Raw genomic sequence first — 27608 nt, forward strand, 5'->3', positions numbered from 1 at the left:
CGGGGCAGCTGGTGGGGGGGTCTATAAACGGGCTGCTCAGGGGAGGCCTCCGTGGCAAGAGGGGTGGAGCAGAGATGTGCCAGACATCGGGGGCCCCATCCCCGGAACCGCCTGCAGAAGGGGCAGGGGCGGAGGGGTACCTCGGGGCAAGGGCTGGGGCCAGGGGTGCCCCACACTACACTCCAGGCTGGAGGGCTCAGGAGGGGCTCCTGCCTCCTTGTGCCAAGTACCTGCCACAGGGAAGGGCCAGAGGCAGCCGTGCTTCGTTTTCCCAGGGTCCAGACCACTGCGGCCCTCGATGGCCTGGCACGTGGTCCTTCCGCCACACCTTAACTGGGTTTGGTGGCAGGTGGTTCTGGGCGGGGCCACCCTTCTCTGGCCCTAGGCCCCCAATGCACCAGTGCCCTGAGCAAGGCCGTGAGGCCAAGGCGGTGTCAGGTGTCTCCCTGCCCGGGCATGATCTGAGCTCCGAGGAGAGCCCGAGCCCTCACTCCCAGGCCACCAAGGCCTCCTACACGACTCTCCTGGGGGGCGGGGGCCTGCGACGGCCGGGCCTCCGCACCCAGGGCCTTCCTGCTGGAGGCGGTGCCGACGCAGCCAGCTCCAGCCAGGGCCAGCTCGAGGGCCTCTGGCTCCCATATCCCACACCTGGTGACCAAACCGAGGCCCAGAGAAGTTAGCCATCTCCCCCAAGAGCACAGAGCAACAGAGCAAGCGTGAACCCCCTGCACACGGCACCTGCACAGAAAGGCCACGGGGTTCAAACTGCCTAAAGCGACGGTCACAAGGGCCACGTGTGACAACGCGTGGACACCACATAGCACGTCTGACACAACACTGAGTGATTTCCATTGCTAGTGTCGATTTTTTTTTTTTTTTTTTTGCGAGGCCAGCCCTTCCTGTCTGCTGCTGTAGCCACAGCGGACTTGAATCATGGGCTTAAACAGAATCACAATCCGAACCAGCCGTGGCCGCCGGGAAGCGACTGAACTTCTCTGTGCCGGGGCTTCCTCGTCGGTGAGATGGAGCCTTAACCGCCCAACCTCCGGGCGCGACGAAAATCAATCACGGCACCAGGCCCCGGCAGGAGACACTCTGGCCGTCCGTGCCTGTTTGATGGCAAAGGGATTTCTCACCACAGCAAAATTTACTTCCTATATATCGTTCACAAACCCCCAGAAAACTACCTGATTATCAGAGAGCCAGTGAGAAGAAGAGCACAGCCTGGGGAGCCAACCAACCCGAGTTCCGACCCCAGCCCTGCTATTTTTCTCTCTCTCTCTTTCTTCTTTTTATGGCCACACCTGCGGCATATGGAAGTTCCCAGGCTAAAGTTGGAATCGGAGTTGCAGCGGCTGGCCTACGCCACAGCCACGGCCACGCCAGATCCGAGCCGCATCTGTGACCTACACCACAGCTCACGGCAATGCCGGATCCTTAACCCACTGGGCGAGGCGAGGGACCGAACCCACATCCTCATGGATCCTAATCGGGTTCGTTAACTGCTGAGCCACAACGGGAACTCCCCCAGCTCTGCTGCTTCACAGAGGAAGCACCGCAGTGCCGGAGGCAGGCTGCAGCCCCTCTGCACCTGCTTCTGCATCCGAGGGATGGGAGAGAGTGAAAGCCGTGAGGGCCACATGTGACAACACGTGGGAAACACTTAGCTCGTCTGACGCTCTGCTGAGTGATTTCCATAGCCGCGAGTACTCGTCTTTTTCCTTTGCGAGGCCAGCCCTTCCTGTCTGCTGCTCTAACCACGGGGGAATTTAATCACAGGGCTTAAACAGAATCACAACCCTGGTTATAACTCAAATCCCAAACCATGTGAACAATGGCCCTTGGAAGGCGATTGTCCTTAGCAGTGAGCTGTGGTCCCCAGTCTCTGTCCAGCCCCGCGTACAAGCCACGCGCAGACACCGAGGGTGCAAAGGATGCAGGCTCCTCTCATCAGCGAGACCCTCACTTTCTCGCTCCATCGTAGTCTGAGAGAGACGTCCGACAGCCTGCCTTTAAGTCCTCAAGTCAACCGATCTCGTGGCTCTGTCAGCAGCCAGCCCCGAGCAGGGGGCCAGGCTGCCCTCCACCTAGAGTCGACCGGGCCTTAGCCACTCTGTTCACAAATGACCATCCCCTTCCGAGACCCAGGCCTCCTCCCTTGTCCTGCCCAGGCCCCCCCGCACCAGAACTCTCACCTCCTTCACAAAGGCTGTTTTCTAGATTCTGCCGAGGATAAAGACCCGACGAGAGCCCCCACGGCTGAGCCACCCAAAAGCCAAGGGAAAAGCAGGCCTAAACCTTCTGCAGGGCCTAAGGACCCCCACGCCGGCCTTCCAGTCCCCCACCAAAGGCCTTCTGAGCGCCACTGAGTGGTCACACTTGCACGGCTGGGTTCAGCAAACAGAAGCCGCTCCCCCCACATGGGCCCTTGTATCCCTCCTGTCACTCACTCTCTCGGCCCACATCTCGTTTCTCCCCATTCATTTGTTGTTGTTGTTGTCTTTTTAGGGCCGCATCTGGAGCACATGGAAGTTCCCAGGCTAGGGGTCCAATCGGAGCTGCAGCTGTTGGCCTACACCACAGCGTGGGGCCATGCCGGATCTTTAACCCACTGAGTGAGGCCAGGGATGGAACCCCCTCCTCACCCATACTATGTGGGGTTCTTAACCTGCTGAGCCACAACGGGAACTCCCCTCCCAACTCATTTTTAAATTCTTTTTTTTTTTTTTTTTTTGTCTTTTTGCCTTTTCTTGGGCCACTCCCGCAGCATATGGAGGTTCCCAGGCTAGGGGTTGAATCGGAGCTGTAGCCACAGGCCTACGCCAGAGCCACAGCAACGCGGGATCCGAGCCGCGTCTGCAACCTACACCACAGCTCACGGCAACGCCGGATCGTTAACCCACTGAGCAAGGGCAGGGACCGAACCCACAACCTCATGGTTCCTAGTCGGATTCGTTAACCACTGCGCCACGACGGGAACTCCCTCATTTTTAAATTCTTTAAGCGCAGGGGTGTCCTGCCACCCACCCCAAGGCCAGCAGCAGCCCCACGGGGAACAAGCGTGCCCTGGGCTTTGGACAAGGATCGTCTCCTTTACTGCTGACAACAGGTGTGGCAGCCTCCCGCCCGTCTCTCGGGAAAGGGAGCAAGCAGGCCACACGGCTCCCCCAGTGTCCTTCCCAGCTGGCATCCACCCTCCACTGACCGGAGCTCCTTAGATGCTCGTCAAGTCCCCAGCACGGCCACTAGGTGGGAGCCCCCCATCCTGACACACACTGGGGGCCAAACACCAGAGAGAGGAGGCACCAGAGGCCCACGGGAAGGGAAGCCAGCCTGGGTCCCCCAGAAATGAGGACGTGACTAGGGCCACGCCACTCAAGGAAGGAAGGCCCGTTCCCACACAAAGCTCAGGTACATCAGCTTCAGGAGGGAAACGCCCAAACCACGAGGCATGGGGAGCTGGAAGGGGTCCCTGTGGCTCATGATACGGCAGGGTACCCGGTGGCACACCCACCAACGTGGGCCCACCCTGGAGACATCGGGGAGCCCCTGGGTTACGGACTGGTCTGGCGCCCGCATCGCCGTCACATCTGGAACACTGCTCAGACACTTGGTTACAAAGAGAAAACGGGCTTGGGGCTGGCAGCCTCCCCCGGCGACAGCGCTCTCGCTAGGACCTAATGACACTTTGTTTGCACTGCGCCCGAGCCACTCTTCTATCCCATCAGAGGGCGAAAACGGTGATTCAGGAAAACAGGCCCGACTCGCCCCGTTTCTAGCAGCTGCCGAGAGGCCCAGCAGAGGTCACACGAAGCTGGCCACCATCCGTTTCCTGGCACCCACTCTGGCAGGACAGATGAGAGGGAGGGCCCCGCAGCCAGCAGCTTGGAGGGACCATCAGGCTCGTCCTGCCCACCCACCTCGGGGGAAGGCACAGCTGGGGGCGGCCAGGGCCCGGCGGACCTCACGCGGAGGGCTTCCTGTGCAGTTTCCAGGAAATGCCTTTCCCAAGCGCAGCCAGAGAGCCCTCGCGGGGACAGGCCCTGCCCGTCCCCAGGCCACGCTGCCAGGACAGCCACAGCCCACACCCCACCAGCCACGGCAGCCCAGAGGAAAGAGGCCTCAGGGAGCCCCGCCCCAGTCCCCAGGACCCAGCTGCCCCCCCACGCGTCCAGCCGCGTCCAGACCGCAGGTTCAAGACCCCGGCCTACGGTCACAAAGTGCTGCAGAGAGAGCACCATGGCCAAGGCGGGAGAAGAACAGGCAGGCGGTTTTCAGAGGAAGAAAGGAGAGGCAGGTCTAACGAGGGCCCCGACCCGAGGTGTCCCAGCTAACAGTGCGGGATGTGGCTTCACCCCAGCAGGGGACAAGGGCGGCAACTCGAACACACACGCCCAGCAGGACTGTGTCCCCCAGGCGGGCCGAGTCCACACGTGGGGCAGCAGCGTCAAGGAAACGAGAACCGGGAGCAAAGGGCACGGCTGGGCTCTCGGGGCGGGGCGGGGGTTCGGATCTCTGCTCCGCATGTGTCAGAGGGAAGGGGGGTGGGGCTGCCCCGCACCGTCCTGTCCTCCTGTCGGCCCCTCTCCTTCAGGGAAACTGAGGCCTGCAAAGACGCCAGGCCTTTTGGCCCAAGGTCACAGAGCAGATGCGGGAAGGAGGCAAAACGCCAAATTCCTTTCCTAACTGCTGCACAGCCCTGACCATCCTGCCAGGCCCAGGCCTGAAACAGCCCCTAAGGCTGAGCTGCAATGGGGGCCGGGGCTCACGCGTCTCCATTCTGGGGGGGTAGGAGCTGCTCCCACCTGTCTTTTCTCCCAAACCTGCACTAAGAAGGTAAGCCGGGAACCCCATCCCGCAAAAGGTGTCATCCAAACAGAATCTTTCCTGCCATTGGAAAGGTCGGGATAGCAAGAGCCCCAGGGTGGACTCTGCTTCCGGCAAGGGGGGGGACCTCCTCAGGTCCAGGGCCCTGGCTGGGGGCTGCTCCTCCAGCCAGAGGCTCTCCGCAGGGACAGGTGCACCAGCTCACCTGCTCGGCCTCTCCTCCCTGCCTGGTGGTAGGCTCCGACAGCAGAGCAGGGCCTGCCAGCGGCAGGTGTGGGCCCAGGGCTGGGGGCTGCCGCAGACACCACATCTCCTTGCCTGCCAGCAGGTCTGGGCCCCAGCAGAGCCCCCACCAGCTCAAAGTCCCAAACAAAGGGAAAGGAGACAGGGCAAAAAGAGGGGTGCGGGGAGGGGGGCAACCCACAACTTTTTCCTCTTGGGTCACAGGGGCCGGCAGCTCCCTCCTCCTCTCCTGTGTCCCTAAGGAGTGAGTCGGAAAGACGGACATTGGACGCGATCACCAGTGCCCCAGCCTGGCCTCAGTGACTCTGACATCACCGACCACCACCCCATCTGGGGCCCAGTGCCCGCAGGACGTCCTCCTTTCCCTGGCCAGCCCAGCACAGCGCGAACCAGGAGACGTCGCGGCCCGGGCGCGCGCGGGGGAAGGGGGGGTGGCCGTGACGCGCGCCCAAGCCCGCGCGGGACCCGGGGGCGTGTATGCGGGGCGCGCCCGCGCGGGGCCCTGCTTGGAGGGCCGCTGACTCCGGGCGCGGGGAGAGCGTGGCGGAGCGCGCCGGGTCGCGGCCCAGCCGGCCGGTGTCGGGAGCGTGTCTGTGTGTCCGCCGAGGTCCGTGTGGGCGTCCGCGCGCGCGCGCCGCTTACCCTGCGCGGAGATCGGGGCCACCTCTCATCCACCCGCCGCCGTGCCGCGCCCCTCACCAGCCGCCGGGCCGTGCTGCACCTGCCGCCCGCCGGGGAGCCCAGCGGCGCCGGGGAGCCCGGAGGAGGCGGTCCCGCGGGTGCCGGCCACGAGCGCGGAGGCGGCGGCGGCGGCGGCGGCGGCGGCGGCGGCGCCAGGTCGCGCGCTCGCGTCCCGCTGAGCGGAGTCTGCGCGCCCCCGGCCCGGCCTGCGCAGCCGCCGCCCCGCCCCGCGCGCGCTCCGCCCCGCGCCCCGAGCCGCCACGCCACGCCCAACGCCACGCCCTACGACCTGAGCGGCAAGCCCCGCGCAGCCACGCCACGCCCCACGCGGCTCCTTAAAGGAGCCGCGCCGCCTCGGCCCTCCCTGTCTCTCCTGGCGCGAACGGCGGTGCGCCGGGGCCCGCGGGAGCGCGCCTGCCCTGGCAGGTGAGCGCGCGTGCGAGCTCGGTCACGCGGCACCGCCTTTGTTTGGGTGGCCCACGTGCGTCCCCGCCACCCACGCGCACGCGCGGCGGCTCCTCCGCGCGGCCGTCCGCAGGTTCCACCTACAGCCAAACGGCCCCGCGCATCTGTCTGGTGGACGCCAAGGGCACAGCCACGCACAAGCACGCATGCTGCTGTCACTTCATCCGTGGTCCCCCTGCTAGACACCCCGTCGGGGCCGCACTGTGGGTCAAAGCCTTTGCTACCAGTAGGGACCACATCCCACAGGAAAATGCTTTTCCGCTGACGCCCCTGTTGGGCCCACTCAGGGAAGGGTACCTGGAGCCCGCAGGAGGAGGGCTGGGGGGGTGCACACGCTCGCTAGACACCAGCAACCAGCAGGGGTTGACCCCCACCCCCAGGACGCGCTCTATCCTCAGGATCTGGGCCTCTGTCTCTAAATCTCGCCTTTGTCATTTAAGGGGGCCCCTCCACCCTCCTGCATCTCCGCAGGCCCACACGCAGGGCGCAGGGGCCAGGGCACAGCTTTAGTATTAGTGGTGAGCCCACTTTAAGCCCTCCTGCCCCTGAGTCTGGAACCACCCCCTCTCCCCCCTCTCCCCTGCCTCTCCCCTCTCCTCTCCTTCCGCCCCTTCCCCCCTCCCTCCCCAAGAAAACTCCGCCCACTCCGGCTCTGGGACCAGGGGCTGTCTAGCTCAGGTGCAGAGAGGACCACCCTTCGAAAACCCCAGGTCCTCACCCTGGGTTGGAAGCCGGCATCCCCTCCCCACCCGTGTCTGCCCGAGAGGATGGGGCTTGGAGTGGCGGGACAGGGGAACCCAGAGACTAGAGACGACCAAGAGGCTGTCTCTGCCCAGCCTTCTCAGCCAGCCCTCTCTCGCTGGGGCCTCTGGGCTCTGCCCTGCTGTTCTCTCCTCCATGTGTGTCTTTAGCCTGCTTCCCTGCTCTGCCCCCAAGACAATGACCCCAGAAGTCCTACAGGCACCTCCAGGAATCAGAACTGAGCTACCCTCCCACCCCACTATCTGCCTCCCATCCTCTCCTCTGTCCCGAAAGCTCCTCACCAGTCCTCAGGGATCCTGATTAAAGCACTCCTGAAGCATTCCTTGGGGCAAGGGTCAACTGTTTAAAAAAAAAAAAAATTGCACCCCCTAAACCTTGAGAATGGTTTTACTTGGTAAACTTATTAAGGACTATCGCCTGGGGCTGCAGCGGCTCAGAGAGCCCCGAGGCACCAACCTCCCAAAGAGAAAAGGGAGGAGCCAGGATAGACGGGAGTGAGTTTTTGCTGAAAACAAGCAACGCATTGAGCACCAAAAGAACACTGCGAATCACAAAAACCAAACATCTCAAGTTACTGGTTTTAGTGCTTTGTATGGGAAGGTGCCAGAGTCTGTGCTCATTGGAATCATTCCTTTGATGTGTATCTTAACTCTCTGGGGCCAGTATCCTGCTCCCCGCATCCTGAGTTCTCTCTGGGTGCAGCCAACATCAGGGCGCAGCAGTTCTGGGTGGCGTGATGGGCACAGTGTCCTTTGTTTACTGAAATGACAGGTGACATTCTGTGTCCACACAAGGGTTTGGGGCCCCTCTTTCGTCCTCTCCCAGGATTCCATGCCTGGGAAGGTAGCCCTGGTGGGCCTGGGCCAGGAGCAAGCTTCAAGTGAGCTCCCAGCAGGAGGCTGAACCTCTCTGTACCTCAGTTTCCTGAGTGTGAAATGGGGGAACAGTGATTTCAGATTAACGGTGCCGGAGTATGAAGGTGGGGTCTAGTTCAGGGGCAGCAGGGCGATGTGGCAAGCTGTCAGCAGAACCACCTCTTCCCCGGGGTGAGAGCTCCACTGGGTGGTCTGAGATGCCTTTGTGCCCGGCGACCCTGCCAGGACTGGGCTCAGCCACCAAATCCCACTGGTTCCTCCTCCATCTGGGCTGGCGGCTCCTGGCCTTATCCCTCTGTGCTCCAGGCAAACAGGACTAGAGAGTTTCCCAAACACAAGCTCGATGTTCCTGCCCCGCCCCTCTAGGACCACCTTCCACACTTGAACTCCACCCAGCCTGCAAGGCCCAGCTCCACAAAGGGCCCCTGGACCCGCCTGGCCCGAAGGGGTCCCAGCCTCCCTGGCAGCCTCCACACTGCCTCCACCACGAATCAGCATGTGTTTAAATGTCAGTCCCTGGGACTGCCTTGCACATAGTAGGGAGTCAGCAAATGTGCTATTAATAGTGGCCAAATGACACCCAGGAAAGTAACTCACATATTTCCTTGATTTTAAAATGCCACCACGTAAGCTGCACCGTCAACTTAATAACAGCTTTTCAGGAAAGAATGAACTGCCCACCTTGCATCAGAGCACCAGCTGATGCTGTGCACCGCTTGTAGGTTGTGTGTTGCGTCAGCATCTCAGAAATGTTAAGATGGGAACAAATCAGCATCTCCCAGGGGAGGAAGCCTGGTGATAAACGCGAGACGTGAAGGCTTTTCTCTGCTTGTGGCTCTGGGGAGAGGATGTTCCCTGCTGAGGGGGGTCCTGCAGGACCCCCCTCAGCAGGGCTTAGCCAGTCCCCAGGGAAGCGACAGAGCCAGAACCCCCAGCCTGCCGCCTGGGTTGGGGGCTTGCTGCACAAACTTGGGGTTCCGGCCTCTGAGCCTGACAGAGTGCGCCACCTCGTGTCCATGAGCAGAAGTGCAGGGGCCAGACAACCTGCCTGCTGGGCCAGCCCGCCACCCTGACCCACCCCGTCCTTGCCCTGCAGCCTCTGGGTGCCAGCCCAGTTAGGACCTCCTTAGCAGCCCAGCCTTCTATCCCTTTGGGAAGGAAACTGGGTCTGCTAGCCTAGATCTAGGCTCTGGACCTTACCTGCTGTGTGACCCTGGCAAGTTCCTCTACCTCTCTGTGCCTCAACTCCCCTTCTTTGCAGGGTGGTGGCCGGGCCGCCTTCCTTCTTGCCCCTCACTCCACAGACATGCAGACCTGGCCCTCAATCTTGCGGTGGAGGAAGACTGTGCCTGAGCTGCCAGCTGGGGCGTCCAGCAGAGCTGGGGGAGCAGAGGAAGCCTCCACTGCATCCCGGAGGGCCGGGGGCTTCTCAGAGGAGGGGCTTTCAAGCCAAGACGGGCATCTGAGGAGGGGCAGGCCTGGCAGCCGCCAGGGAGAGGAGGTCGTGGAGGGGTGACCAGCCTCTCTGTCTCCCCTGGGCCTGAGTGGTCAGTCATGGGCGGGGGCGGTGGCTTAAGGGATGGTAAGAGAGCCAGCTGAAGGTGGGTCACGGCAACACTATCCAGAGTTATTATGAGAAAAATAGTAAGGCAGAGAGTTATGATGCTACGGACCAGCTCTGTCCACTGTCCCATGGAACTTTCTAGAAGGATGGAAATACTCAGCAGCTGTGTAGCCCGAAGCAGTAGTCACATGGAGTTACTGAGCATTTAAAATGTGGCTGGGGAGTTCCCACTGTGGCTCAGCAGAAACAAACCCAACTAATAGCCACGATGCAGGTTTGATCCCTGGCCTTGCTCAGTGGGTTAAGGATCTGACATTGCCCAGAGCTGTGGTGTGGGTTGCAGGCGCGGCTCAGATCCCACGTTGGTATGGCTGTGGCGTAGGCTGACAGCTGCAGCTCTGATTCGACCCTTAGCCTGGGAACTTCCACATGCCGCAGGTGCGGCCCTAAAAAGACAGAAACAAATTTAAACGGTTACCCTTGAAGAGGAAAGGAGTAAAAGCAGAAAGCTCACCTTTGAAAATAATCCGGAGTTCCCATCATGGCTCAGAGGTTAACAAACCCGACTTGTGTCCCCGAGGATGCGGGTTGATCCCTGGCCTCGCTCAGTGGGTTAAGGATCCAGCGTTGCTGTGGTTGTGATATAGGCCAGCAGCCATAGCTCCAATTCGACCTCTAGCCTAGGAACCTCCATATCTCGTGGGTGTGGCCCTAAAAAGACAAAAAAGAAAAGAAAAGAAAAGAATCCTTGTATGGTAGATTAAGTACTAAAACAAAGCTAATTTTTTTCAAGTCCTAAAAACAAATAATGAAATGAAGGAAAGGAACCCAATTGTATCCTTGGATGGTGACCCCATACAGAGAGGAGATATTTCAAGGGAACGCGAAGCACAATGCACATCACGTAAAGACAAAAAGAAGTAAAAAATATTTGTCTTTTTAATAATCATGTTGGTGCTCTCATTAGTATTGTTTTTCTGAGATTGCTGTGTATGCAGTGGAATAAAGTACATGAGAAATTACTTTCTCTTTTTTTTCTGCTTTTTTTTTTTAGGGCTGCACCCGTGGCATACAGAGGTTCCCAGGCTCGGGGTCTAATCAGAGCTGTAGTCTCCGGCCTACACCACAGTCACGGCAAATGCCAGATCCAAGCCACGTCTTCGACCTACACCATAGCTCACGGCAACACTGGATCCTTAACCCAATGAGCGAGGCCAGGGATCGAACCTGCAACCTCATGGTTCCTAGTTAGATTCGTTTCTGCTGCGCCACAATGGGAACTCCCGAAATTGTCTTCTCAATGTGCTGTTGAGAGCAGGGACTGTTGGTGAGGAACAGAAGAGACTCAGGTCAATGCACTTAAGGAAATAAGCTGTGGTTCTGACCCTGAATAGGAAGTGTCAGTGCAGCGTTACAGTGCATTTCTTTTCAAAACAAACAGGAGTTCCCACTACGGTGCAATGGATCAGCAGTGTCTCTGGAGTGCTGGGACACAGGTTCGATTCCCAGCCCAGCACCTTGGGTTAGGGATCCACCGTTGCCGCAGCTGTGGCTCAGATCTAATCCCTGTCCTGTGAACTCCATATGCTGCAGGACAGCCAAAAAAGGAAAAAAAAAAAAAAAAAAAAAGAATCCAACTGCAGCAGCTCAGGTTGCTCTAGATGTTCGGGTTCTATCCCTGGCTTGGCATGGTAGGTTAAATGATCTGGCGTTGCCGCAGCTACGGCACAGGTCACAGCTGTGGTTCAGATTCGATCCCTGGGCTAGGAACTTCCACATGTCATTGCGTGCAGCCATAAAACATAAATAAAAGGAGTTCCCATCGTGGCACAGCGGTTAACGAACCTGACCAGCATCCATGAGGATGCAGGTTTGATTCCTGGCTTTGCTCAGTGGGTTAAGGATCCCGAGTTGCTGTGGCTGTGGCGTAGGCCAGTGACCACAACTCGGATTGGACCCCTAGCCTGATCCCTGTCCATATGGGAAGCTCCATATGCTGCAGGTACGGCCCTAAAAAAAAAGACAATAAATAAATAATAAACCTTTGCCTGCTCTATTCAGTGAAAATGCCTTAGTATCATGGAGTTCCCGTCATGGCCCAGGGGTTCACGAATCCAACTAGGAACCATGAGATTGCGGGTTCGATCCCTGGCCTCGCTCAGTGGGTTAAGGATCCAGCATTGCCATGAGCTGTGGTGTAAGTTGCAGACGCGGCTCGGATCCTGCGTTGCTGTGGCTGTGGTGTAGGCTGGCAGCTACAGGTGCTAGTCGACCCCTAGCCTGGGAACCTCCATATGCCGCGGGAGTGGCCCAAGAAATGGCAAAAAGACCAAAAAAAAAAAAAAAAAAAAGCCTTAGCATCAAGGGCCACCCCCACAGCAGTGAACACCATGAGTATGAGACGGGGGGCTTGGTTTTCCTGGAGAGGAAGCAGGGCTTTCGGAGAAATGCCTGATCCCAGGGCTGCGGGTTTTGAAGGTGAGTCTGAAGCAACGTGTCCCCAAAAGAGCAAGAAGTTGGCAAAGCCCACAGATGTCTTGTTGGACTGGCCCAGAGGCGGCAGAACGACCTCCCCCTGGCCAGACTCAGGGCAATCGCAACACCAGTGAGGACTGAAACGCGTCCAATACGCTTCACCCAGTGGGTGCATAATAATACCGAGAAGAAGTTCACGTTTCCACTTGACCAAAGGAATCAACGCAGCATTTTGAAACTTGGAAAGGGAAGAAACCAAGCGTTTCTTCTCTCTCCCCTGCAGGATCTGGGAATTAGGGTCACCAGATGGTTGATGAGGGAAGTTTCTTTTGACCGAACTTCGGTCACTAATGAAGAAGCAGTGCTGGAATTTGAATATTGCTGTTGCGCATGTCCCCGTGGATGAAAGGATGGGGGGGGTGAATCAGTGGATCCTAAACGACGAAAAGAGAGACCCGGCATTACAGTGGCTCACCCCCACTCACGACCTTGTCTTGCCAAAAAATATTAACCCGAATCTGATCGAGCCTCTAGATCTGCCCAATACGATGGTCACTGCCCCACACTTGCCCACGGATGTGTACAAATGTACATTTCAAGTGAAATGAAGCTGGAGTTCCCATCGTGGCTCAGTGAACGAACCCGACTAGCATTCATGAGGATGCAGGTTTGATCCCTGGCCTCACTCCGTGGGTTAAGGATCCAGCATTGCCGTGAGCTGTGGTGCAGGGTGCAGACGCGGCTCAGATCCCACGTTGCTCTGGCTGCGGTGTAGGCCGGCAACTGTAGCTCTGATTTGACCCACATGCCGCAGGTGCAGCCCTAAAAAGACCAAAAAAAAAAAAAAAAAAAAGGGAAAGGAAGGCTTCAGTTCCTCAGGTGACCTGGCCACAGTCTGAGCACTACAGCCACACGTGGCCGGTGCCTGGAGCACTGCAGGCCGGTGTGGATGGAGAACATTCCATCCCGGCAGAAGTTCTACTGGACAGCGCTGCGTTAGAGCAATGACCAGTTTACAGCAAATGGGGAGAGAGGGACGCACCTGTTACCGGCGCGGGCCTGCAGTTCTAGCAAAAGCCGATTGCAGAAACAGTCCAGGACGTGCAGCCTAATTTCTTTAAAACAAACCAAGGCTGGACCATCAAGGAAATGGGAAGCAAATGCTCGGGTGAAAAGAGACAGGAGGGAATTGGGGAGGGACCACGTGTGATTGATGTTCAGTGGTTACGTCGAATTTGGGGGTAGAAATATCACATTGTGGTTGCATTTTGGGTTTTTTTGTTTGTTTGTTTGTTTGTTTTTGCTTCTTAGGTCTGCACCCATGGCATCTGGATGTTCCTAGGCTGGGGGTCGAATTGGAGCTGCAGCCGCTGGTCAACACCACAGCCACAGCACCACAGCTTCCAAACCGTGTCTGCAACCTACACCACAGCTGAGGAGTAGCGAGGCCAGGGATCGAACCCACGTCCTCGTGATTCCTAGTCGTGTTTGTTAACCGCTGAGCCGCGCCGGGAACGCCCACGGCTGCGTTTTTAAGAGGAGCCCTCGTTGTTTAGCTCCATACACTCAGCTACCTACAGATTGTCCATGAAAAAAGTGCATCAATAGTTGATCTAAGAAAGACATGGAAAATTTTATTTGAAGCACCCCGAGGATTGTAACCTGAGGGACGGTCTCCAGAAAGTTCTGCCTGTTCGATGTGCAGGCACAGTTCTCTAAGTTTTTGAGGCAAAGGGCTGTGTGTCAGCGCTCGTCACCGTTTGCACAATCCCGGTCCACACCCACAAAGTGAGTGGTGGGTCACGGGTCATCGGCGGCCCCTCCTAAGGTTAAGAAGGAGGGTTATCGCCTGAAGTGCAGTGAGCCTTGCTGAGATTAAAGGAATGGTATATGGCCTGAGAAGGTCTGGTTACAGGTGCACAAAACACACTCAAGAGGAGGAAGCCCAGGCAGCAAAGAAAAATTTTGTTCAGGAGTTCCCGTCGTGGTGCAGTGGTTAACCATGAGGTTGCTGGTTCGATCCCTGGCCTTGCTCAGTGGGTTGGGGATCTGGCATTGCCGTGAGCTGTGGTGTAGATTGCAGATGCGGCTCGAATCCTGTGTTGCTGTGGCTCTAGCTCTGGCATAGGCTGGCGGCTACAGCTCTGATTCGACCCCTAGCCTGGGAACCTCCATACGCCATGGGTGTGGCCCTAGAAAAGGCAAAAAGACAAAAAAAAAAAAGCTTGTTCAAATGTTTTCTCCTCTTGCCATAAAATCTGAATTTCATCGAGATGGAATGCTATGGTGTCTGGGAGTTGCTCCATAAAATCCAGAAATCAGGAGTTCCCATCACGGTGTAATGGGTTAAGAATCTGACTCCTGTGGCTGGATGCATGCAGAGGTGCATGTTGGATCCGCAACCAGTGCAGCAAATTAAAGGATCCAGCCTTGCCACAGATGTGGTGTGGGTCACCACCAGGGCTCCAATTCAATCCCTGGCTGGGGAACTTCCATATGGCAGAGAGCGGCCTTAAAAAAAAAATTCCGAAAATCAGGGTGTTCCCTGGTGGCCTGATGGTTAAGGATCCAGCATTGTCACTGCTGTGGCTTGGGTTCGATCCTTGGCCTGGGAACTTCCGCATGCCTGGTGCAGCCAAAAAAAAAAAAAAAAAAAAAAATACACGAATCAGTGGTGGTTGTGGTTCTTAAGAGAACGAGACTGGACATTGTTAAGTGGGGTGTGTGTGGTTGGGGTGGGCTACACTTCTCCCTACTCGTGTGGGGGGGTGGGGGGTACATTTGTCATTTTCCCTATTAAAAGATTAGTTAAGGAGTTCCCAATGTGGCTCAGCAGGTTATGAACCCAACTAGTATCCATGAAGATGCAGGTTCGATCCCTGGCCTCGCTCAGTGGGTTAGGGATCCCACGTTGGTGTGGCTGTGGTGTAGGCTGGCAGCTGCAGCTCTGATTCAACCCCTAGCCTAGGAACTTCCATCTGCACAGGTGTGGCCCTAAAAAAAAAAAAAAAGAAAAAAAAAAAAGAAAAAAATAAAGAAAGAAAAGAAAAAGAAAAAAAAAAAAACAAGTAATTTTTTTTTTTAAGTTAAAAGGACACGGGGGTCACAGGTGAAAGTTAGCAAGGGCAGCAGCCTCTCTCTTTGGCCCTGTCTGGCTGCCCCCACCCCACCCCCATCATGCCCTCCAGGGGCATATGTCAGAATGTCCTTCCTTTTTAAGGCTGAAGGACATTCCTCTGCACGTAGAGCCCACATGTTGCTCGCTGAGCCATCCAGCAACGGAACGTGGGGTGTCTCCACCTTTTGGCAGTCGTGACTGCTGCTCTGAACATGGGCAGCAAGCATCTGAGTCCCTGTTTTGATTCTTGACGGTCCATGTACACCTAGGAATGGAATTGCTGGGTACATGGTCGTTTGGTTTATTTTTAAAATTTTTATTAGAGTATAGTTGATTTACAATGTTGTGCCAATTTCTGCTGAGTAGCAGAGTGACCCAATCATATATACACATGCACACATATATAAATGCACATATATGTACACACACACGTACACACATATATATATTCATTTTCTTATGTTATCTTCCACCATGGTATCCCAAGGGACTGGATTCAGTTCCTTGTGCTATACAGTAGGTCCCCATTGCTTATTGATTCTTTTTTTTTTTTTTTGTCTTTTTGCCTTTTTTCTAGGGCCGCTCCCGCGGCATATGGAGGTTCCCAGGTGAGGGGTCTGATCGGAGCTGTAGCTGCCAGCCTACACCACAGCCACAGCAATGCCAGATCTGAGCGGCATCTACGACCTACACCACAGCTCACGGCAACGCCGGATCCTTAGCCCACTGAGCGAGGCCAGGATCAAACCCGCAACCTCATGATTCCTAGACGGATTCGTTTCCACTGAGCCGCAATGGGAACTCCATCTATCCTAAATGGAGTAGTTTGCATCCGCTAACCCAGTTATGAACCCAACTAGTATCCATGAGGATGCAGGTTCGATCCCTGGCCTCGCTCAGTGGGTTAGGGATCCCGCGTTGGTGTGGCTGTGGTGTAGGCTGGCAGCTGCAGCTCTGATTCAACCGTCCACACCTCTCCTCCCCTCATGCGTGATTTTACATTTCACCTTTTAAGGAACTGCCACTCTGCCTTTCACAGAAGCGGCAGCATTTTGCACGCCCACCAGCGCATCTCAGGGCTTCCGATTTCTTCACATCCTCGCCAATGGAGTGTTATTTCCCCCTTTTTTCCCCCTTTGGTTTGTTTTCTTTAACGATGACAGTAATCCTTGTGGGTGTAAAGTGGCTTGTCTTTTTAAATTTAAACCTTGTTATTTTTTGAGTAGGTGTCGTGGACGGAATTCTGCACCTCCCTCCCCAATTCACGTGCGGCAGCCGTCCTCCCCAGGGCGGTGGTGTCAGGAGGCGGGGCTTTGAGGATGGTTAGGGTTAGGAGAGGTCACTAGGGTGGGGTCCTCGGAGGGGGATTAGCGTCCTTACAAGAAGAGACGGTGAGGGCACAGGGAGGGCAGCTGTCTCCTCAGCAGGGACCGTATCAGCACCTTGACCCTGCACTTCCAGCCTCCAGAACTTGCTTGGAGGAACCACTGTCTGTGGTCCAAGCCGCCCAGCGAACGGCCCGTTGTTAAGGAGCCGGTAGTGTATCCACGTGCTTCCGTGAAAAGGCACAAAGGCGTCCGGTGAAGCCGCCCACACCGCCGGCCCAGCCAACCATGTCCCTGGGCAGAGGGAACCTTTGAACAAGACCCGCAACGAGACAGCTGGTGAGAAGAGGGCTCTGGGCAAAAGGACGAGCCTGTGCAAAGGCCCTGGGAGGGAAAGAGGCTCAAGGGGAGGCGGAGCGGCTGGACGGGGACAGAGCCCCACGGGGGCTTTAGAGGCAGACTGGGGTCCGACGCCAGCTCCATCAGCCACTGGGGCAGAAGACCCCTCCCCCCCGCTTCCCCCCCTTCTCTCCCCCCCTCCCCCGCGCCTCCGTGTCCGCATCTGTAAAGCAAGGGCAGTAATTGCACCTGCCTCTGGGGTGGTAAGTGTGTTGGCCTCTGTAAAGCCTCTGGGACAGTGCCTGGCACGGCCAGCCTCCCGCTCCAGGCCCCCCCGCCCCCACAGGTCAACCCCAGCAGGTGCGGGGACAGGGCTGCTGTCACCGACGGAAGGGACCGGTCTGGGAAGAGGAGAGCCCCAGCGGACTCTTCCATTGGCCACAGCTGGGCCACACCCACCCCCAGGACCAACCACAGGCCAGGGGGCGTGTGAGGTAGACACGCCCTTGGGCCCCAGGACGGTGACGCTAGACCGAACAGCTCCGCCGGAGGCAGAGCGCCCAGCCCCACGCCCAGCTCCGGTGACATTCTCGCCGCAGACTTTAAATGGAGGGAGCGGGTGGATTGACCATATTTTGGCACAAGCTCCTTAATTTACTGCAGCCCTGAGGAGGCTGGACACCTCCCCCCAACACACACACACAGAACGGAGCTGCCGCCAGGAAGGAGGAGTGGGGGGTGGTTGTGAGGGGGCCGTGGGCGCAGCTAGACACGACTATAGATGCCACAGGGCTGGAGGCAGGTTGGGGAGGGCAGGGTCGCTTTTGGTAAAAATTGGTGTATTGTCGATTTACAATGCTGTTAGTTTCAGGTGTACAGCAGAGTGACTCCGTTGTAAGAATACAGAGCTATTCTTCTTCCTCGTCTTCTTTTTTTTTTTTTTTTTTTTGTCTTTTTAGGGTCGCATTCGCAGCATATGGAAGTTCCTGGGCCAGGGGTCAAATGGGAGCTGCAGCTGCTGGCCTGCACCACAGCCAAGGCAATGCCAGATCCGAGCCACATCCTTGACCTCCTCCGCAGCTCACGGCACCTCACCCACTAAGCGAGGCCGGGGATCCAACTGCCTTCTCAGGGATACCACAACGGGAACTTAGAGCTGTTATTTCCAGGGTCTTTCCCCTTATAAGTTATTACAAAATATTGAGTGTATCTCCCAAGTGGCATTTAAAGATCACTCCGGCAGCTGGTGAAGACTGGATGAAGGGGCCATGAGTGGGGCAAGAGGCCTGCTGGAAACCCCTGCCTTGTCTCGGGGAGAACATGCTGGCCTGGACCAAGGTGTTAAGGCAGGGGTGGAGACCACTGGACAGACCCACCATGCGGGCCTGGAGGTGGGGCCCATGGGCTGGCCCCTGGATGCGGGGGGCAGGTGATGGTACTGCCCTGGGGACCAGGAAGGGGGCCTGGCCCTGAGGCCTTTCAGGCGGGTCCATGGAGCCTGGACTACCTGCTCAGCTCCTTCTGCCCTGCTCCATCCAGCTGTCACCAAGACCCTGACCAGGCCACCTCCCCCTCCCCCAGCAGGCAGCCTCACGCTGCTGATGGGCCAGGCCCATCCTGGTCACCTTGCTTCCCAGCCAGAAAGCCTCCACAGCCTGGGCGAGGGAGTCCAAGCTAATTCAGGGCCTCTCCCACCTCTCCTGGTTGTCAGTGTGAGGGGAACTTTGGGGACAAGGGGACGCTCCCTGCAATGGACTGTGTGACAGGAGTTGGGGCCCTGCCTCCCCGCCAGCGCTTCCAGACAATCCACACGACTGGAGGTGAGTTTGTGTGGGGGCAGCACAGGCCTGGCCTCTCAGGGCCCAGGGGTCAGAGCTGAGGCGAGGGCACCAAATGGAGCAGGTGTGTCCCCTGGGTCGCTTTGCCCTCACAAAACTCCAAGAACAGCCGGGGCCCCCAGCTGCAGGGACGGGTCACAGGGGGGCTGTTCCACTCTTTCGAGAGCTTTGAGGTCCCTTAAAACCCCCCAACACCCCCTAAGGTCCCAAAGATTTCCTAAATTTGCCCAAGACCCACCAGGCCCCCCAAGATTCCTCAAGATCCTCAAGACATCAGAAGCCCCCCAAAGTTCCTCTAGTCTCCTTAGGGCCCCACAAGGCCCCAAAGATTCCCCCAAGATTCCTCAAGGTCCCCCATGACCACCCACATCTTCTAACCACCCCCAGGGTCCCCGAGGTCTACCAGCTCCCCCAGGCCCCCTGAAGACTCTTAGTCCCTCCCAGGTCCCCAAGACTCCAGGCCCCAGGGCCTCTCTGCATCCTCTACCCTGCAGGAGCCCCCTCCCCACCCACTCTTTGCCTGCGATGCCCAGTGGGCAAGGGGGTGAAGCCAATTGGTCTGCTCCATGCTTCCTGCTGTCAGCTGTTGGTCCCTGGCCAGCCTATGGAGTGCCACCTCTGGGTCACATGACTGCCCAGGCAGTATCACATGGTATCAGACATGGCAGCCCACAGCTTTGCCATCAGCAAGCATGGTGGTCAGGGAGTTGCCCGCTACCCTGGGCACCTTGGGCACTGCCCCTGCTCAGGAGGAAAACCAGCTGGTGCAGCGCAGAGCCCTGAGCAGGACTCCAGGCCCTCCTGGAGCTGCACCCTTCAGCCCACCCTACCCATCGTGGGGGGGTGGGGATCCAGCAGCCCCACGCCACAGCCCCTCCTTGGAGTCGGAGGTCTTGCTTAGCTCCACCAGTGCCAGGACACAGCCCGAGCCCGCTCCACCCCCTCCCTGGTCTGGTGGCGCAGGACCACACCCAACCGGCCTCTATCCAGCACTTTCCCTGCACACAAAGGCTGAACCATCAACCCACACGCCCTGAACACACCCACAAACCACAAACTCACCTCCCCTTTGCCCACAGGATGTCCACAGGCAAAATTGTCGCCAAGAGAAGGAAGGAAGAGCCCCGACCGGCTCTGCCTCTGTGGGGAAAGAGCCTGTTTGCAGCCTCCAAGGAAGCCTGCTGAATAGGTGAGCAACCCTTGAGTCCCAAGCCCCTGGGGCTCCCGTTTTAAGGAAGGAAAAGCCAGACCAGGAGACAGGAGGGTTGTTTGGCCACTGGCTGTGAGGCCTCCATCTAGGCCCTTTGCCTCTCTGCCCCTCAGTGACCTCACTGCACACCTGGAGCAATGACCTGTGGCGGTCCTGGGGCTAAGAGCACAGACTCTGGAGAGGGACTGCCTGGGTTTGAGTCCTGGCTCTGCTCCCTACAGGCTGTGTGACTCTGGACAAGCTTCTGAGCTTCTCTGTGCCTGAGTTTTCAAACCTTAACGGGGGTGGGGGGGGATCAAACAGAAGATACCACCAAGGGTCATTGGGAGGAGTCGGTGAGTGAGCATTTATTTCTTTTTTCTGTTTTTGTATAAAGTGTTTAAAACAGTGTCTGGCACACAGTAAGTGCAGTGTAACGGGGTGCTCAAAATTTCACCCGAGTGTTCATTATTCATTTAGCAAACATCTGCCCATCAGCTGTACTTATCAGGTCCTGGCTGAGCCTTGAGTTGGCAGAGGTGAACCGAAGGAAACTACAACAGACATACAAGTCACCGCCTCCCACGACAGTCTGGGACTGCCATTCTGTAAGGGCTCCGGGGTTCAAAGAGACCTGAGAGGCCGGATGGAGCCCTTCTGCTGGGGTTGCTCAGGGGAGGCTTCTCGGAGGAGAGAGCATTTAAGCTGGGCGCGGAGGCCTGGGCTGGCAGTGGCAGGGCTCAGCCCACTGATTGGCTGATGGATCTGCAAAAGTTGGAACATCCATGGGTGCTAAGTCTGCTGGGACCAAGGATCTGAAATGACTTCATTGCCGAGCTGAGCGTGGACCCTGAAACCTACTTGGTTTGGTAACCTGCACGTTGTACCCAGCTGACATTGCCCCCACCGGATATCCATGGAACTGGCCAAGCTGGACACTGGGGAGGGACAGGTGTGGGCCGATGGCCTCTGGACACTGCTTCTCCCACACTTGGGCTGAGTCCTATGCTGTGAACCCAGACACCAAGATGACAAGACCAACAGGGCAAGACCTCCGGGGGCCTGGCCTGGCCCCCCTCATGCAGTGCCTCTAACATGTTATCCTCTCTTCAGGCCTCCAGCCCTCGCCAAGGCCCAAGGCTGTGCTAAGGCTCTGTTGAGAGCCAACCTGGGGGCCCAGGGCCTGCCTGGGCAGAGATTGCGCCCAGGAGGCGGTGAGCTGTGCTGACTCCCAGGAAGACAGCCAACACCTGCACCAGCCTGCCCAGGCACACCCCTCTGCCCCAGCCAACTATGACACAGCTGTCAAGGCCTAGCCCAGCTGTCATTTCCTCTGGGCTGGGGCCAGGGTTATCAGTAGGGTCTCCAGCCTTGGTGCTTCTGTGACATGGATGGGGTGAGGAATTAAACACACAGGAAAACCAATTCAGACAATCAAGGAGAAAAAGAAATGTAGTATTCCATGTAACTGCCAAGTCCAGGGTATCCTTCAGGCATGGCTGGATCCAGGGCTCAAAGGCTCTGCCTCTTTTTGTGTTGTCTCCATCTCATGGGGGTCCCAGGCCAACATTTTCCCTCTCAGCTATCCTGGCAGAATCAGAGATTTTCCTTGCCCGTTGTTCTAACAAAGGTTTCAAAACTGGGCCTCTCTGGCTGGGATCATACGTCCACCCTGGAAGCATGAAGGACTGAAGTTAACTCTGCCTGGACAATGTGGCCTGAGGGTGGCAGAGGAGAAGGGGTGTACTTAGCCGTTGAAGGGGAGATGGAGCGGGTCAGGCAGCAGCACAGCTGTCTCCCTCATTTGCAGCTGGCTCCCCACCAGATGGGCAATGCTCGGGCAGGGATAGTGTCCGAGGCATGTATGCCCCGGCTTGGCCATTTACAAGGCCAGCAACAGAGCAAGGGCTATAGCATACTGTCTTTGGGTGAGTTCCTCAGGACATTGGCATGTGCTGTTCCCTCTGCCTGGAACAGCCGAGCACCTCCCTCCTCCTCCAATTAGGTATCTCCTCATCCTGCAGGTCTGGAATTCTAAATAGATGCACATTCATCCTCTCACTCTATCCTCATGGCCTTTTTTAACCTCTGCTTCATATTTTCTGTCTTCTTATTTCTTATGCTGCATCCTGGGAAATTTCCTCAGACCTATGCTCCAATTCACTGATTCTCTCTTCAGCTGTTTAACGTTTCAATTCTTATATTTTCATTGGTAAAAATGATATTTGGTTGTTTTTCAAATCTGTCCTATCTTTAAAAAATAGACTCTCATTCTTTTATTTTACGTTATTTTTTGCTTTTTAGGGCTGCATCTGAGGCATATGGAAGTTCCCAGGCTAGGGGTCAAATCAGAGCTATAGCTGCCAGCCTACGCCACAACCACAGCTGTGTGGGATCTGAGCTGCATCTGCAGCCTACACCACAGCTCGTGGCAACACTGGATCCTTAACTCACTGAGTGAGGCCAGGGGTGGAACCTCACTAGTCAGCTTTGTTACTGCTGAGCCATAATGGGAACTCCCATTTTTAATCTTATTCCATCTTTTATTGCTTCCTCTATCTCAAACATGCAAACTTCCGAAGTTTGGGGGGAGGGTATCTAAATCTTTGTTATTTCCTTTGACTCACACCTCATGTTTCTTTGCATTTCATCATTTTATTATTATTATTTTTTTTTTTTATTGTGAGCTCATATTTGATTGAGCTTCAGGAATCCCGAAGACCTACACTGGGAAGCTTTTCCCCAGAAACGGTTCGTGTTTGCTTCTGCCGGTCGTAGTGGGGTATTCCCTACCTGGGACTGTTTTAATTTAATTTCTTACTTGGGATTTCTCTGTCTGTGAGGACAGCATAAATGTAAACTCCAGCGCTGCATGAGAGCAGGCCTACAGTTGCAAACTCTCAAGGGAAATTATTGTTGCTATTAAATACTTGCTACCTGGAGTCCTGAAGCAGACAGCCCGTTTCCCAAGAGGTTCCCTTGGCCGGTGGGGAGACTTAGTTGGGACCACCCTGTCCTGTGTGGATCTCAGCCTGGGGTAGAAGGCTGAGGGTCCTGCCCCTCGCCACCCACCTCGCTGCAGGGCCTCAGTCCGTATCTGTCACAAGCAGCAGGGGAAGCCCTTGTTATCAGCTACCTGCTTCCATTTCTTTCTTTCCCTTCCTTCATTTCTCCCTTCCTTCCTTCTTTCTTTCCCTCTCTTTTTTCTTTTTTGCTTTTTTAGGGCCACACCTGCGGCATATGGAAGTTCCCAGGCTAGGGGTCAAATCGGAGCTACAACCGCCAGCCTACAGCACAGCCGCAGCAACGCGGGATCCAAGCCGCATCTGCGACCTACACCACAGCTCACGGCAATGCCAGATCCTTAACCCACTGAGTGAGGCGAGGGATCAAACCTGCATCCTCATGGATGCTAGTTGGGTTTGTAAACTGCTGAGCCACGATGGGAACTCCTCCCGCTCTTCCTTCCTCCTTTTCCTTTCTTTTCTTTTCCTTTCCTTTCTTTTCTTTTCTTTTCTTTTCTTTTCTTTTCTTTTCTTTTCTTTTCTTTTCTCTTCATCCTTTCCTTTCCATCTCTTACCGCAGCTTGCAGCAGCTTGACGTGGGCTCTCAGTTCCCAGACCAGGGATGGGCCACAGCAGGGAAAGCACCAAGTCCTAACGACTTGACCACCAGGGAACTCCCTGTTTCTTTCCTTTTGGAATCGGGAGGACTTTCTTACGAGCTCAGCCATGAACATAGTCACGTGTCTAGATGCTCACCCAGAATCTGATGGCAGCACAGCGTGTAGGGGACCTGGTCACCATGCTACCAGAAGTCACCTCGGCACCTTGTTCTGGGTATCATATCCTCGGCCACTGGTGTGGCTGTCACCTTGCTTCTGAGGGAGTCTTTGGGGAGAACGGGGTGCCCTCCTCTGCTCCCGCGCTGAGGAATGACTCCTTCCGGGACTCGGAGTCACAGCAGGACCGCGTTCCTCAGGGGACGGCCAGCAGGGACGCACAGGGAAGAGGGCGGGTGTGCCGGTGTGCACATGGGGGGTGGTCCCCCGGGGAGGGGCTCTAAGCATGGTCAGACTTCCCGGGCGGCAGCAGGTGTCCAGGAACACAAGGGCCAGAGCTGCCACGGCTCCTGAGGCTCAGGTCTGGCACTGACCCAGCGTCCTTTCCCGTGCAATCTGTGTCCAGAGCCAGTGCAGATTCACCATGACTAGCGGTACCGGACTAGGGTGGGAGCACTAGGAGGTGTGGCAGGCTGGGCGCCGTCTTTGGAGACTGACTCTCAGGGGTGGACCCTGCCACCAAGCTCAGGTCTGTGCCCTGACACCCAAGCCATGCCGGAGCCACTGTGACCCTTCTCCTCTGGCGGAGCCATGGCCACATTTGGGGTCTCGACTGGAGACACAGGGAGGCCCCGATTCTCTGGGAACTGCTCCTCCCGTCCTGTGTCTGCTATGTGACACTCAGATGGTGCCAGATGTGACCGTCCGTGTGGCCCCTGTATCGGTTATCTATCGCTGTGTAACAAAACTCTCCCAAGGACCACTTCTTTTTCTTTTTGTTTCTTTTAGGGCCACACCTGGGGCAATTAGAAATTCTCAGGCTGGGAGTCGAATTGGCCTCCACCACAGCCAGAGCCACAGCAATGCCAAATCTGTGACCTATGCCTCTTCTTGCGGCAATGCCAGATCCTTAACCCACTGAGCAAGGCCAGGGATCAAACTCGCTTTCTCATGGACACTATATTGGGTTATTAACCCGCTGAGCCACGGTGGGAACTTACTTCTCATGAACCTATGGGCTGGCTAGACAGTTCTGCTGGCCTGGGCTCGCATGTCTGTGGTCACCGGGTGACTGGGGGCTGGTGCCAGTGGCAGTTGGAGGGCTCGAGCCGGGGAGAATGGAAGTCACGTGGGAGAAGAATGAGGGTCCGAAATTCTGGGGCAAACTGAGGCCAGGCTGCATTGGCAGGAAACCCGATGCCAGTGGGAGTCAGGACAGCCAGGGTCCTCCAGGGCCCATTGGACCAGAGGGCAGCCAAAGGGGTCACACAGCCTCCCCACCCCCCAACACCTGCAAACCAAGGGGAGAGGCAGGGCAGGGGAGGACCCTGACCGCCTGAGCTGCCCCTGTCCCGTGCCCGCTCTGTCCTGGGGAGGGGCTGCTGGGAATGCCCGGAGGGGTGTGGGCACAGCCCAGATGCTGCACGTCTTCAGTGCCACGAGATTCAGACAGAGGGAGATTTTTGGACCCCAAAGTGGGGTCCAGTCCCCTCTTATTTCCTAGAAAAGCCCCAATTGGTTGCCATGTCCACCCTTCATGCAAAAATAGCAGGGTGACCCGGGTTCAGAGAAGCCAAAGCTTTGTCCACCTGGGCATGACGGGCGCTGCTCAGAGCCTGATGCTCCCCGCCCAGCATCAGGGATGCACCCCGTTCTCCCCACAGCCCCCTCCTCACCCTGGGACACCGGCTGCTCTCTGGGGAGACCCCATCCCCTGCAGTCCACTTCCCATCCCAACATTATGGAGGCAGAACCTTCTGGAATGCCCTCCCTCCTGCCCTGGGCCCCCTTCAAGCCTCAGCTCCCTCTTCTTCTCCAAGATGTCATCCTTGCCTCCAGGTTCTGGTCCAGACAGACCCAGAGAGAACAGCTGCCTGGGCTCGGGGCCATACCCGCCACCGAGCCTGGCACCCAGCAGGCACACGGAAATCATTCCGAGAACAGACATCACCCTGAGACCCAGATAACTCGGCAGATGTCCCCCAGGGGCAGCCTGGCAGAGACCCTCTGATGAGGGGCTGCTCAGCCTGTCTGGACCCTGGCGGGCTTGAGGGAGTCGCACCCCAGCCCTGCTCTGGGGCTCAGTCTGGGACACTCACAGTGCTCCACAACCTGGGGAGCTGTGCTGGGGACCCCCGGGAGTCTCCCCTCTGCCCCGGGATCCTTTCACCCCTTCCTCAAGGGACACGTCAAGTCAAGTGGGGGTGTAGCCCCGTTGCTGCAGCCTCTGAGAGCTCCCCAAGCCCCACTGGGCTGAAGGTGGGTATAAGACCTCCAGCGCCTGGTGGGGGGCTCCGTGGGTGGCAGGGCCTGCGCTCCTGGGTGGGTGGGGCTCTCCCAGGAACACCCCGCTTCTTCCCACAACAGGCCTGTCAGGCTCAGAGAAGCTGCATCCTCGCGAGCCTCTGAGTTCCAGGCGGACATTCGGCCCCTTGCAGCTGGTTTGTGCTCAGCTTCTTCCCTCGGCTTTCCGGCCCAGCCGCCTCCCCCAGGACACCTTCCCTGACTGCCCGCCTGGCCCCGGGCTCAGGGCCGTGACTCATGGTCCCCGAGGCTCCCTTCCTCCCGGCACAGAGGGTGCAGAGACCCCCCAAGATCTCCAGAGGGGCCAGGGTGCCCCCACATCACATCCCTGCCCCGAGCCCTGCCCACACCGAAGCCTGGCTTGGCGTCAGGTGCGCCGTCCCCGCCTCCCCCCTCCCCGCCCCCACACCTGAGCGCAGCGCAGGTTCCGGGGGAGGACAGTCTTCTTGGACCCTACATTTTTGTGATGTCTTGGCCAGATAAGTGACTGGCTCATGGACTTCTTTTTTTTTCTTTTCTTTTTATGGCCTCACCCTGCGGCATATGGACGTTCCCAGGCCAAGGGTCAAATCAGAGCTGGACCTGCAACCTACACTGCAACTTGTGGCAAAGCCGGATCCTTAACCCACTGAGTGAGGTCGGGGATTAAACCCGCATCCTCAGGGATACTAGCCGGGGTCTTAACCCTTGAGCTACAATGGGAGCTCTGATTCATGTACTTCTTAATTCCATCCTTGGATGACTGGAGGAGCTGGGGCCCAGGGGCAAGTGGTGTGTGTGTGGGGTGGGGGGAGGGTGTTTCCTTGCGTGTATTTGTATGTGTGTATGTTTGTGTGTCTGTGTGGGTACTTGTGTATGTTTGAGGGTGGGCATGTGTGTGTGAACATTTGGGTGTCTGTGTGGGTATTTGTGTGTTTGTGCGTGTGTGTGGGTGTCTGTATGTTTGTGTGTCAAGATGCGAGGGATCGGGTGCTCACCGTGCACTCCCTCTGCGCACACCCCAGCCCTCTGGTGCCCCGACGGTAGCGGGTCCTTCTGCCTCCACACCCCGTCCCGCTGGCCGGGGCTGCAGAGGCTCAGGAGCACAGGAGGGTGAAAGGGGGAGCATCCTGGCTCTGCCTCCTGCTGCTGGTCCCCACTGGGCACACGCTCAGCCCCCCTGTTCTTCATATCGCTGGGGCGGGGGTGGGGGGAAGCTTCGGGCTGCAGTCCCCAGAGGGCGGCTTCCCCACCTTCCTCGTGGGAACCAGTTAAACCTTCTGTGGACGGAGACCCAGGAGACTGGCTCACGCAGAGCCTGCAGGGAGTGAGCGGTGGCCGAGGAGCCTCACACCAAGGCCATGAGCAAAGCTCTCTGAGGGGGTTGAAGGCCACCCCTGCCCCCGAGGTGAAGCGGGCAGAGAGCGGCTTCCAGCCAGTTCTTGCTGTGTGACCCTTAGCAGGCTGCCCAGCCTCTCTGAGTCGCTTTCCACATGGGTGAGGCTCCCCCTTGGTCTGGGAGCCGAGCAGTGGCAAGCTCTCTATGGGTGGGCAAAAGCCAACTTACACGCCATCTCACCCCCTTTACAAAGGGGGAACGGAGATTACACTCTTCCTGGGCACACGGCGGGACCTCTCCAGGATGCGTCTGCCAAGTCCAGCTTTCTATCCATCACTGCCAAGCTGGCATCTCAGGGAGCTGCCTTTCATAGCAGGCCGATGAGCAAGGTTCTAGTCAAAGGAATGACTTTCAAATGCTGGAATTTCTGTTGATGAGAGAGATAAGAGAGCAGAGCTCTCTGGGACTGGCTGCCCTCCCTGTCCCAAGGAAACTCATAGCCGG

General features: G+C 57.2%; 1 protein-coding gene and 1 long non-coding RNA gene across 7 annotated transcripts in view; one reads left to right on the forward strand and one right to left on the reverse strand.

The window, feature by feature from the left end:
• GRAMD4 (GRAM domain containing 4) overlaps positions 1 to 27608 on the reverse strand; it is a 153377-nt gene that overhangs the window by 68937 nt on the left and 56832 nt on the right. For 2 of the 3 annotated variants that reach the window (XM_021091367.2, XM_085025376.1), the window contains exon 1: positions 5713 to 5923. The exons of the other annotated variant lie outside the window; for it this stretch is intronic. In XM_021091367.2, the coding sequence (XP_020947026.1) occupies positions 5713 to 5741 (29 nt within the window). In that variant the 5' untranslated portion in view covers positions 5742 to 5923. Of the gene's footprint in view, positions 1 to 5712; positions 5924 to 27608 lie in introns of those variants that run through there. 3 annotated transcript variants of the gene reach the window in all.
• On the forward strand, positions 17195 to 24245 carry LOC110260609 (uncharacterized). Of its 4 annotated transcripts, none has more exons than XR_014845365.1 (3): positions 17195 to 18494; positions 19592 to 19701; positions 20182 to 22639. It is a non-coding gene; the product is annotated as an uncharacterized LOC110260609 (long non-coding RNA). The 4 variants fall into 4 exon arrangements; XR_014845367.1 differs by having other exon boundaries at positions 17208 to 17293; positions 20200 to 24245; XR_014845366.1 differs by having other exon boundaries at positions 17208 to 17293.

This window comes from Sus scrofa, chromosome 5, assembly GCF_054392235.1.
Source record: "Sus scrofa isolate SSC_HxYL_T2T_F1_AM1 chromosome 5, Sscrofa_HxYL_maternal_Yorkshire_Landrace_v2.0, whole genome shotgun sequence".
Lineage (NCBI taxonomy): Eukaryota > Metazoa > Chordata > Mammalia > Artiodactyla > Suidae > Sus > Sus scrofa.